At 47.7% G+C, this 13,071-nt stretch overlaps 1 protein-coding gene across 6 annotated transcripts in view; it reads right to left on the minus strand.

Moving 5' to 3' along the window:
- Nucleotides 1-13,071, minus strand: part of LOC133238212 (serine/arginine repetitive matrix protein 1-like) — a 30,907-nt gene that overhangs the window by 13,021 nt on the left and 4,815 nt on the right. For 2 of the 6 annotated variants that reach the window (XM_061401070.1, XM_061401073.1), the window contains exon 2: nt 6,613-6,712. The exons of the other annotated variants lie outside the window; for them this stretch is intronic. In XM_061401070.1, coding sequence (XP_061257054.1) covers nt 6,613-6,712 — 100 coding nt within the window. The remainder of the gene's footprint in view (nt 1-6,612; nt 6,713-13,071) is intronic. 6 annotated transcript variants of the gene reach the window in all.

The raw sequence follows: 13,071 nt of genomic DNA on the forward strand, positions 1-13,071 counted from the left end.
AGCACAGAGTCCCCTTAACTCAGCCCAGTGAGGGGATGGGGAGGGATGGAGAGCTCCAAGGATGAGGAGGTACTAATTAACGGCCAAGGTGCAAGGCAGGGCATTCTGGGTACCCAGAGTGAGAGCGTGGTCTTTGCAAAACCACCAGCACCCTGATACGCCTGGCACACCCGGAGTGGGAAGGGACTCTCGGTGAGCATCTGGGGTTTGAGGCTGCCCAGCACCATTCTCCTTCAGGCAATGGTACCCTAGTTTTTCTTAGCGGAACTAACTGCTCCGTTGCGCAGCCCTAGGGGACTGTCAATCAAGGTACCCTGTTCACTCACAGCAAGGTAGACCAATTAGATGCTCCTCTTTCCAAAATCTGCATTGTGAAGAGAAAACTCGATGAAGGAAAGTGCTTGAGGCTACAATTACCCCATTTCTAAGGTAACGCCTTGAGCCAGGACCCTTTGCTTCAATTCTAAATTTCCTGAGCTCTCTGGATCCTGTCCCTCTGAAGGGCTGGCTTTTCCAGCTTTTCCATTTGTTTGATGCTAGAGTCCCCAAGCACATGGTCACACGTTTTAGTGTATTTTTGCCATTGCTGGTTTCCAGGGCTTCCAATCAAGCCATCAAAAGAGGTATAGGGCTGGGACTTCCCTGGCGGTCCAGAGGTTAAGACTCCATGCTTCCAATGCAGGGGGGTTGGTGGGCCAGGTAATGGGTGCGATCCTTGGTCAAGGAATTGGCATTTCCCATTCTGCGTGGCGCAGCCCAAAATTTTAAAAATAAAAAAGAAGAGGTACAGGAATATGGGCTTCCCAAGAGGCTCAGTGGTAAAGAATCTGCCTGCCAAGGCAGGAGATGCGGGTTTGATCCCTGGGTTGGGAAGATCCCTTGGGGAAGGAATTGGCAAACCACTCCAGTATTCTTCCCTGAGAAATCCCATGGACAAAAGAGCCTGGTGGGCGAGAGTCCATGGGGCTGCAAAGAGTCGGACATAACCAAGCACGTGCACACAAGTGCAAGGCTATGCAGGGTCAGATGCTCTAGGAAAGTAGCAGAGTAGATTAGACATTGGAGGAGTGAGTCTGTCGTCAGAAGATCATCTTGGATTATCTCTTAGGGCCCTAGATCCAAAGGTTCTTGTAGGAAGAAGAGAAGATGTAGACACAGAAGAGAAGACCACGCAAAGATGGAGGCAGGAACTGGAGTCTACAAGGCAAGGAACGCCCGCTGTCAGCTGGAAGACAAGCGTGGGGTAGACCTTTCCCAGGGGCCCTCAGAGGAAGCCTGGCCCTGCCAACACCTTGCTTCTGGGCTTCTAGCCTCTGGAACTGAGAAAAAGAGAGAGAGCATGCATATGTGTGTGTGTGGCGGGGGGGGGGGCCTCTGGAACTGAGAGAGAGAGAGCGTGCGTATGTGTGTATATGTGTGTGTGTGTGTGTGTGTGTTTAGTTGGTAAGTTATGTACAACTCTTGTAACCCCATGACCTGTAGCCCACCAGGCTCCTCTGTCCATGGGATTCCCCAGGCAAGAATATCAGAGTGGGTTGACATTTCCTCCTCCAGGGGATCTTCCTGACCCAGGGATTGAATCCGGGTCTCCTTCATTGACAGGCAGGTTCTTTACTGCTGACCCACTGGGGAAGCCCAATCATGAGAGAAACTCCTTCTGTTGTTCTAAGCCACTTAGTTTGTGCTCCTTTCTTACAACGGCCCTAGGAGACTCCTGCACTTGCCTCAAGGCAAGAGAAAGACTGTGACGTGACTTCTGCCCTAGGGTTCCCTGTGGGAGCAGGCTGAGGCTGGCCTTCCGCCTGACCTCTCTCTCCTGCTGGTATTCTCACCTTCCCTGTCCTGTCTCCCTCACTCCCTTCCCAATTTCTCCCAGAAACACTTCCTTGATAAATCACTTGCCCGTGAATTCTCATCTCTGGGGCTGCTTCTGGGAGAACATGATCTAAGAGGGGGAGGAGGGGCAAGGACAATATTGGCCCTGAGGCTGCCTGACTCCCGAAAGCTGGAAGCACAGCTTAGAAGATTCCCTTGACTTTTCCAAACCACTTTTCAGGGTCGGACTGAAACGAGCAGGACCCTATGGTTCTTGCCCCGGCCCCCCCGCATACCATGCCCTCTGCCTGCCTTCTGTCTGTGCAAAAACTTTAATCAAAGAATAAGTTTAATCAGAGAAGTGAGAAATGCTGAAAAAAGGGAAACAATCAAAATAAAAAAGGAAACCAAATAATAATGATGTAGTCATTAAACATAGTCAGGGACCTTTAGTTCTTTCTCAAGGGCTATTGATAATATTCTGAGCCACATACTGCAAGCTGTCTTATAGATACTAAACATCAGGTGGAGAAGTTAACGACATGGTGACCAGACTGTACCCAGGACATGAGCTGCCACAATTCCGAGAATTAACCACAAAGAAATGGGAACAAATGGACTCTGGAACTGAAAATTAACTGTACCTAAAACCACCAAGATGATGCCGGTCAGACCACCGACGACCAATCTGAAGATGACTGTCAGATTCTGCATGTAGTCCCCCAGCCCCGACTTCTGTCTATAAAAGTTCATGCCCCACTGGTTGCCAGGGGAGGGAAAGTCAGCCTTTGGACAGATGTCCACCACCCTCTGCACCCCCATCCAGTGGCTGGCATCTGAAATAAAGCCTTTCCACCAACCTGGCCTGTTTATTGGCTTTTGAACGGTAAGCAGCCAGACTCCACACACTTTTTGGTAATAAGACCCATCTGGGCCAGCCCTCTAGGAATTCAGTGACTGCATCTCTGAGCCTCAGTTTGCTGGTCTGCAAAATGGGGCCAGTCTTGGTGTCTCCCTCTTAAGGCAGCTTGGAGAATAGGAAATGACTCATGTAAGCATGCAGCAAGCCTCCAAGCCAGGGTGCTGTGTTCTGCACTGCTTCGTGGGTCCAGGGTGGGTGCAGCCAGCTGAGTGCAAGTTCCCAGACGAGGGCACCCTCATCCGAGGCCAGGCTCTTAAAGGAGGCCCTGGAAGACGTGGACCTTCCACAAGCCCTCTGCCACTCTGTATTGATTAGATCTGGTTTGCCAAATGTTCCCGAGATAAAAGGATCTGATAATGGTGAGCCATATGATCAAAGCAGCTCTGTGAGATCTAAAGGCTCACGGAGTGTCGTCAGCTAAAAAAGAGAAATTTCGAGTTGGAGAAAGGTGGGGGGAAAAAGATGACAAAGGCTGGGAACAGAATCAAAGGGATCCATCTGCAACCTGACTCTCCAACAACTCTCCACTCCTTTTCTGGGGGCAGGGGTGCCTATATGAGGGTGGCGGCGGGGGGAGCACTGCAGGGGAGAAGGCATTAAATCAGCCTGTTCTGGTCCACCCAGAAGGAAGCCAACGCTCAGCGTGGTCACTCAAAGTCTCACAGGTGGGGGCCAAAGCCTCATAGGTCTACTGGAGTCCAGAGCCCAGAATCTCAACCCCTGCCTCCCTTAAGCTGCCTGAGACCCCTCCTGACCCCAATTCTGTGTTTTTCCTCCTCCCCAGCCTATTCCCTATCCGCCAAGTCCTGCATTTCGAACCACAACACGTTCTAGGAAGTCCTTACTCAATACAGCCACAACCCCCAGAGGACTCTCGGACAAGAGAGATTTCCCTGGTGGTCCAGTGAGTAAGACTTCACCTTCCAACACAGGAGGTGCTTGTTCAATATCAGGTTCAGATCAGATCAGATCAGTCGCTCAGTCGTGTCCGACTCTTTGCGACCCCATGAATCGCAGCACGCCAGGCCTCCCTGTCCATCACCAACTCCCAGAGTTCACTCAGACTTACGTCCATCGAGTCAGTGATGCCATCCAGCCATCTCATCCTCTGTCGTCCCCTTCTCCTCTTGCCCCCAATCCCTCCCAGCATCAGAGTCTTTTCCAGCGAGTCAACTCTTCGCATGAGGTGGCCAAAGTACTAGAGTTTCAGCTTTAGCATCATTCCTTCCAAAGAAAGCCCAGGGCTGATCTCCTTCAGAATGGACTGGTTGGATCTCCTTGCAGTCCAGGGGACTCTCAAGAGTCTTCTCCAACACCACAGTTCAAAATCATCAATTCTTCGGTGCTCAGCCTTCTTCACAGTCCAACTCTCACATCAATACATGACCACAGGAAAAACCATAGCCTTGACTAGACGAACCTTTGTCGGCAAAGTAATGTCTCTGCTTTTGAATATGCTATCTAGGTTGGTCATAACTTTCCTTCCAAGGAGTAAGCATATTTTAATTTCATGGCTGCAATCACCATCTGCAGTGATTTTGGAGCCCAGAAAAATAAAATCTGACACTGTTTCCATTGTTTCCCCATCTATTTCCCATGAAGTGATGGGACCGGATGCCATGATCTTAGTTTTCTGAATGTTGAGCTTTAAGCCAACTTTTTCACTCGCCACTTTCACTTTCATCAAGAGGCTTTTGAGTTCCTCTTCACTTTCTGCCATAAGGGTGGTGTCATCTGCATATCTGAGGTTATTGATATTTCTCCCGGCAATCTTGATTCCAGCTTGTGTTTCTTCCAGTCCAGCATTTCTCATGATGTACTCTGCATAGAAGTTAAATAAACAGGGTGACAATACACAGCCTTGACGTACTCCTTTTCCTATTTGGAACCAGTGTGTTGTTCCATGTCCAGTTCTAACTGTTGCTTCCTGACCTGCATACAAATTTCTCAAAAGGCAGATCAGGTGGTCTGGTATTCCCACCTCTTTGAGAATTTTCCACAGTTTCTTGTGATCCACACAGTCAAAGGCTTTGGCATAGTCAATAAAGCAGAAATAGATGTTTTTCTGGAACTCTCTTGCTTTTTCCATGATCCAGCAGAGGTTGGCAATTTGATCTCTGGTTCCTCTGCCTTTTCTAAAACCAGCTTGAACATCAGGAAGTTCACGGTTCACATATTGCTGAAGCCTGGCTTGGAGAATTTTGAGCATTACTTTACTAGCGTGTGAGATGAGTGCAATTGTGCAGTAGTTTGAGCATTCTTTGGCATTGCCTTTCTTTGGGATTGGAATAAAAACTGACCTTTTCCAGTCCTGTGGCCACTGCTGCGTTTTCCAAATTTGCTGGCATATTGAGTGCAGCACTTTCACAGCATCATCTTTCAGGATTTGGAATAGCTCAACTGGAATTCTATCATCTCCACTAGCTTTGTTCGTAGTGATGCTTTCTAACACCCACTTGACTTCACATTCCAGATGTCTGGCTCTAGGTCAGTGATCACACCATTGTGATTATCTGGGTCGTGAAGATCTTTTTGTACAGTTCTTCTGTGTATTCTTGCCATCTCTTCTTAATATCTTCTGCTTCTGTTAGGTTAGGAGTCTAAGAACTCACACACCTCTGGGCCAAAAAACCAAAACATAACACAGAAGCAATATTGCTACAAATTCAATAAAGACTTTTAAATGGTCCACATTAAAAAAAAAATCTTAAAAAAAAAAAAAACAAGAAGAGAGCCTCTCTATGAGAGGAGTCCTGGGCATCCATCAAAGTCACCTGAATGTCGAGACCATGACTGCCCACCTGTGCATCAGATTTCAAGGCACTGGGAGAAAAAGGAACTACAGCTCAGATGGAGAGGTCCCTGGGGCTATGGATTGGGGGTAGGGGGAGCAGTTTTCAGGGGACACATTGAATCTAAATCTCTGTAACTTTCCATTCAATTTTGCTGTGAACTGCCCCCCAAAAAATAACATTTACTAATATTCTTCATGTTTTAAGAAAAGAAGGATGGAAAGGAGGTAAAGAAAAGGAAAGGAATGGATGCTAGGCCGATGACTTAACCCCCCTGACCTCTTTGTAAAACGGGAACAATACTTCTCTCATAGAGTTGTTGTGAGAATTAAAAGCAATTAAAAAAAAAAAAATGTGAGATGCCTGGCACAGCCTCTGTTGGTTTGGGAATTACTAACCAGGACATGGCTTCAGGTTCCAGATTTGCTGCCCCTAAAACAGCTAGTAAAGATCAATTCCTGCCCAAACTTGAAGGAAATAGATATACATTAAATAAGACGAAATAGGAACCAGAGAGGAGACCCACCAAAAGAGGCTGTTGGGGCAGAGACCATTGAAAAGCAGCTCTAGGGTCTCCCTGGTGGTCCAGTGGTTAAGAATCCACCTGCCAATGCAGGGGACACAGGTTTGATCCCTAGCCCGGCAAGATCCCACAAGCCGCACAGCAACTAAGCCTGTGCGCCGTAACTACTGAGCCTGAACTCCAAGAGCCCGTGCTCTAAAACAAGAGAAGCTACTGCAATGAGAAGCCCGTTTACCAGAACGAGAGAGTAGCCCCCCGTGCGCTGCAACTCGAGAAAGCCCACGTGCAGCCATGAAGACCCAGTGCAGATGAAAATAAGTAAATAACATGTTAAAATTATAAGAAAAAGAAAAGCAGCTACAAGATAATTTTTTAAAGAGAGGAAGGAAGAAAGGAAAGAAAGAAGTTAATCCTTCCCTGGGTGGGGGGGATGGTACATTAGTTCCCCCCATCCCCCAATACTGCCCCCGCTCTTCAGGGGATGTACCCCACTAACTAGACCCCACTGATTCCACTGCTCTGCTACCTATAATAAGGGCCAAGATACAGCGATCAGATACTTCGTGAGGAGACAGCCATAATCAGAAGAGGGAGGGAGCCTTGCAGGGAAGAGAAGGTGCCATTCAAGGTCTTCCCCCAACATCCTGGGTCTGGGGTAATCTGGGGAAAAAAGGAAACAGAGCAGGCGTGTGACACTTGCAAGTATTCATTACTCTTGGAAATATTCATTACTTTCCCGAAGCCAGACACGGGAAGAGAACAGGGTGACTTCTTAAGCTGATCTCAAAAAGAATATTTTGATCCACTCCGACCGGGATTTTCTTTTCCCTGCCACACACAGGGAGTCATTGGGATGTCAGAGGGCAGCTTCTCTGAAGCTACATCCTCCTCATGACATGCGGGGGCAACAGAGCCTCCGGAGGCGCTCTGAAGGTCTCCAGCCTCTTGTTCATCCTGCAAAGAGCCCCTTATCGCACCCCAGGTACTCAGGATAACAATGAGGCAGGCAGGCCTGGCCCTGCTGTCTAGCATCTTACATTCTAGTGCAAGAGACAGATGATAAACAAGAAGAAATTAAATAGCAGGTCATTCTGGAGCACCACAGGCTTAGGAAGAAAATAAAACAGGTGTGCAACAGAGATACTTGAATGGATGGTTGGTGTTGTTTAGCTGCTCAGTCATGTCCAACTCTTTGCGACCCCATGGACTGTAGCCCGCCAGGGCTGTCAGAGGACCCCATGGCTGTCCTCTGTCCATGGGATTCTCCAGGCAAGAATACTGGAGTGGGTTGCCATTTCCTCCTCCAGGGTATCTTCCTGACCCAGCGATTGAACCCACATCTCCCGAGTCTCCTGCATCAGCAGGTGGATTCTTTACTACCGAGCCACCTGGGAATACGGAACTGAAAGTTAATTGTACTTAAAATGATCACGATGATGCTGGTCAGACCACCACAGAACCAATTTCAAGATGACTGTCAGAGCTCACTGTTCTGTTTCTACAAGTACCCCCTCCCTCTGTCTATAAAACTCTTGCCCACTGGTTGTTGGGGGTGTTGGGGTGGGGGCCGGGGGGAGTCAGTGTTTGGACAGGTGTCTGCCCTCCTCCCGGTTGCTAGTATCCAAAATAAAGCAAACTTCCCTTTCCACCAACCTGGCCTCTTTATTAGCTGTTGAGTGGCGAGCAGCCAGATCCCCACTTTTGGTTACAAGAGGGCACTGATGGGCACAGGGTTTGTTTGAGGGTGATAATCCCATTCTGGAATTAGACAGTGGTGCTGGCTGTGCAATGTTGTGAATACGTAAAATCCACCCATTTTTGCACTTTAAAATAGTGACTTTGATGGTATATAAGTTATCTCTTGGGCTTCTCAGGTGGCTCAGTGGTAAAGAATCTGCCTGCCAACTAAGCAAGAAACACGGGTTCAATCCCCAGGTCGGAAAGATTCCCTGGAGAAGGTGATAGCAACCCACTCCAATATTCTTGCCTGGAGAATCGATGGATGGAGGAGCCTGGTGGGCTACGGTCCATGGGGTCACAGAGTTGGACACGACTGAGCGACCGAGCAGCAGAAGCAACAACCTGTTATATCCTGGTTCATTCTAGCTGCTATCACAGTATACTTCAGCCTGGGCAGCTTATAAACAACAGGAATTTCCTCCTCACTGCTCTGGAGGCTGGAAATCTGAGATCAACGTGCCAGTCTGGTCAGGTCACTGCGGACTATGTGTCTATCTTCTCTCTCAACTGTCTTTCCCCCAAGGCTTTTAACATCCACTGATGGTTCTCATCTGGATCGGTCATTATCAACGTGACTTTTAAGAGTGATTTTCTATAACTATTCATCCTTCCATCCACAGTTTCTCACTGAAGCTTTCCTTCCATGCCCTCCCTTTTAAAAAGTCTTTGAGGACTTCCCTGGTGGCTCAGAGGGTAAAGCGTCTGCCTTCAATGTGGGAGACCTGGGTTCGATCCCTGGGTGGGGAAGATCCCCTGGATAAGGAAATGGCAACCCACTTCAGTACTCTTGCCTGTAAAACCCCATGGATGGAGAAGCCTGGTGGGCTACAGTCCATGGAGCCACAAAGAGTCGGACATGACTGAGCAACTTCACTTTAGCTATTTATTGTATAGTATCCAGTTTTAAAAAATAATAATAAATTTTTAAAAATAAGAAGCTTTTAGTTTCATTATGAATTCATGGATTTTTTAAAAATATTTATTTATTTTGGCTGTGCTGGGTCCTAATTGTGGCGTGCAGGATCTTTAGTTGGAGCACGAGGGATCTTTTTTCTTTTTTTTTTTTCAGTTTCAGCATACAAACTCCTAGTTGCGACATGTGGAAACTAGTTTCCTGACCAGGGATAAAACCTGGGCCCCCTGCGTTGGGATCAAGGAGTCTTAGCCACTGGACCACTAGGGACGTTCATTCATGGATTTTTTTTTTTTAACTAAAGTAAAACTCATATAAAATACATCATTCTGAAGTGTAACATTTAGGGACTTATGTGAACCCTGGCCCAGTGATTCAAGCTGCTTTGCAATGCAGGGGACGAAAGTTCGATCCCTGGTCCGGTAACTAACATCCCACGTGCCTCAGAGCTACTACGCCGGAGAGCCACAACCACTGAGACCCCACGCCACAATCAGAGAGTCTGTGCCCCACAACAAAAGATCCCACATGCTGCAACTAAGCCCTGATGCAGCCAAATAAATTAAAAAAATAAGTTAAAAAAGTGTACACTTCAGTGGCATTTAGTACATCTACAATGTTGTACGGTCACTCTATCTGGTTTCAAGCCATTTTCATCACTCCCAAAGGAGTGACCCATCAAGCAGTCTCTCTCCACTTTTCCCCTCTCTCCTGTCCCTGGTGACCACTAGTCTGCCTGCTGTGTCTGTGGATTTGCCTTTTCTGGATGTTTCATTACACGTGGAACCTTACAGTGTGTCTTTTGCGTCTGCCACAGTTCACTGAGGGTCACCGTCCATCCACATCGTAACACGTATCAATGCTTCCATTTTAAAGCTGGATAATTTCCCCACTATATGGAGAGACCACATTTTATTTTTCTGTTTTTCAGCTGATGGACACGTAGGTTGTATTTTTTTTTTGCTACTGTGAATAGCGACTTACCAACACTTGTGTCCGAGCATTGGCCAGAATGTATCACGCCAGGAGGGCCTTCACCACAATCATGCTGGCACCCTGATCTCAGACTGCCAGCCTCCAGAGTGGCCATTGTTTATAAACCACCCAGTGTACGGTACGCTGTCATGCAGTTTCAACAGACTGAGACACATTTGTTTGAGTACCTGTTTACATGGATTGCTTTTATTCAGTGTGTCGTGTTTTGTTCTCGCCAATATATGTTCGCAGAGGCTCCTGTGCTCAGTCGTTCAGTCGTGTCTGTTTCCACATTCTGTTTCACTCCTCACAGCAGCACTTCAAGGTAGGTGGTGTTATCATCAGTACTTGAGAACTTAGAAACTTAAGTTTCAAACAAATAACTTGCCCGAGTGCCTAGCATGTGAAAAGCTCTCCACCATCAGGCATCAAATGAGTGTCTATGATTACTCAGTGGCCCAGCTGGGATTTGAACCCAGCTCATTGCATACCAAGGTCAGCTAGGTGCCTCCCTACACAGAGCCAGGAGCCAGAGAGGCATTCCTGTGCCTGTGTAGCAGCTGCTGCCAGAAGCTGGTGGGAGGTGGGGTGGGGCTGGGGACAGAATTATAATCACCTGCTCTCAGCAGATCCAGGGGAAGAGCTGTCTCTCCAGGAGGACAAAATCTAGGGCTGATGGGGAAAATGCATCAAGCGTCTGATAAACGCACGACCTTTGGAAACGTGGTGACTCTGAATACCCAGGCTAACAATGATCACCTAATAGCAATTTCCTGCAAGCCGGTTTCTTTCCACACATCTGGCAGTCTGTCCGCTTTTCTCCGTTGCATACATGATCTGTCATTAGCCCAGGCAGCTCGGGTGATGTGCGATCCAGGATATGGGAGTTAGCATAGTAACTCTTGCATCGCCAAGCCTAGGGGAGCCTCTCAAAGACGTGCCTGGGATGCCAGAAAGGGCTTTTCACTCTAAGGCTCCATCTAACAGACTCACACGGTTGTTTCGCAGACCTGAGTCTGCACCCCAGCTCTGCCACTCAGTGACCGGCACTTTGAGCAAGGCACCTCACCTGTCCGAGCTTCAGGGGTGGTTGTGTGTGTAACTGAGACTCAGGTGCCTGGGAGGCCACCTCTCCCTAACCTGCAAAGCTCTGCAAAGAAGGGCAGCGTTTCCTTCCCCTCTATTCTGAGCATCGGCAGCTGTGTTACAAGTGAAAGTAAAAGTGTTAGTCGCTCTGTGATGTCTGACTCTTTGAGATACTATGAACTGCAGCCCACCAGGCTCTTCTGTCCATGGGATTCTCCAGGCCAGAATACTGGAGGGGGTTGCCATTCTCTTCTCCAGGGGATCTTCCTGACCCAGGGATTGAACCCCGGTCTCCTGCATTACCACCAGATTCTTTACTGTCTGAGCCACCAGGGAAGCGCTGTGTTGCAAACTACCCCCAAATATAGTGGCATGATGCCAGCAGGTGTCCCCAACCTGCAGGATCTAATCCCTGACACTGAGATGGAGTTGATGTAATAATAATAGACATAAATGCATATTAAATATCATGTGCTTGAATCATCCCAAAACCATCCTCCCAGCCCGTGGAAAAATTGTCTTCCATGAAACCAGTCCCTGGTGCCAAAAAGGTTGAGGACCACATAGACCATAAGAACATTTCTGTTATGTTTACGGATTCTGTGGGTCAGGATTCGAACACAGCAACATGGGGCTGGCTTTTCTCTGCCCCACGATGTCTAGCAAGAGGATCCCGGTAGCTGAGGTGACTCACAGCTGGGAGCTGAAAAACAAGGTCTTCAAGAATCCTTTCCAAGACATTTCCCACTAGGAGTCAAATTATGTCCCTCCCACCCCCGCTCAAAGATATGTTCAAGTCCTAACCCCAAACCTATGAATGTGACCTTATTTGTTAATAGGGTCTTTGAAGGGTGAGCAAGTAATTATGAGGTCATACTGAATTCTGCTGTTGTTGTTAGTTGCTCAGTCCTGTCTGACTCTCTGTGACCCCATGGAAGGTAGCCCGCCAGGCTCCTCTATCCATGGGATTCTCCAGGCAAGAATACTGGAGTGGATTGCCATTTCCTTCTCCAGGGGATCATCCCAACCCAGAGACTGAACCCATGTCTCCTGCATTGACAGGCAGGTTCTTTGCCACTGAGCCACCAGGGAAGCCTGGTAATGAATTAGGAGGCCCTGATCCAACAACTGGTGTCCTCAGAGAAGAGATGTGGAATAGACACATGGGGAATATGGCCATGTGAAGATGGAAGAAACTGTGTCATTGCATCTGCAAGTCAGAGGTCACCAGGAGTCACCAGAAGCTGGGAGAGAGGCAAGAAAGGCATTATGGACTGAATGTGTCCCCCCAAGTTCGTATGTGGAAGCCCTAGCCCCCAATGTGGCTGTATTTGGAGATGGGGCCTCTAAGGAGGCAATTAAGGTTAAATGAGGTCATAAGGATGGGGCCCTGATTTCATAGGATTAGTGTCCTTATAAGAAGAGACAGTAGGACTTCCCCAATGGTCCAGTGGTGAAGACTTCACCTTCCAAAGTAGGGGGTTGTGGGTTCGATCCTTGGTTGAGGAGCTAAGATGACACGTGCCTTGTGGCCAAAAACCCCAAACATAACACAGATAAAAATGGCCCACATCAAAAAAACAAAACCAGAAGAAGAGAGACACCAGAGAGCATTCTCCCTCTCTCTCTCCTCACACACTCAAGAAGTCACATGAGGACGCAGTGAGCAAGTGGCTGCCTGCAGCCCAAGGGGAGATTCCTCACCAGAGCCCAGCCACGCTGGCACCTGCATCTTGGACTTCTGGCCTCCAGAGCTGTTAGAAAACAGATTTCTGTTGTTTAAGCCACTCAATCTATGCTATTTTGTTACGGCAGTTCAAGCTAATACAGGAGGATTCTTCCCGAAAGCCTTCAGGGAGAACTCAGCCCTACTGACACCTTGATTTTGGACTTCTGGCCCCTAGGACTGTGAGAAAATGGATTCATTTTGTTTTAAGCCATGAAATTTGTGAAAATTTGTTACAGCAGCCATAAATATTAATACATTTCCATTTGCAGGGCCTGGCCGGACGGTGAACAATCAAGCTGAACCTATTCACCAAAGGGTCTCACCCGCCCCCCTAACGTGTCTGATGTTAGGCAGAATGAACTACATACAATATAAGAAATAATATAGTAGACCTTCATACAATGCAGGGGTTGGGGGGCACCGATCCTCCGCACAATCAAAAATTCAAATATAACTTTACAGTCTGTAGAGTCAAACAACCACGGATTGTGTCATACCACAGTACTTATTTAGTGGAAAAAAATGCTTCTATAAGTTGACGTATGATGTACAGTTCAAACCCATGTTCAAGGATCA

This window comes from Bos javanicus, chromosome 25 (assembly GCF_032452875.1).
Source record: "Bos javanicus breed banteng chromosome 25, ARS-OSU_banteng_1.0, whole genome shotgun sequence".
Taxonomy (NCBI): Eukaryota; Metazoa; Chordata; class Mammalia; order Artiodactyla; family Bovidae; genus Bos; species Bos javanicus.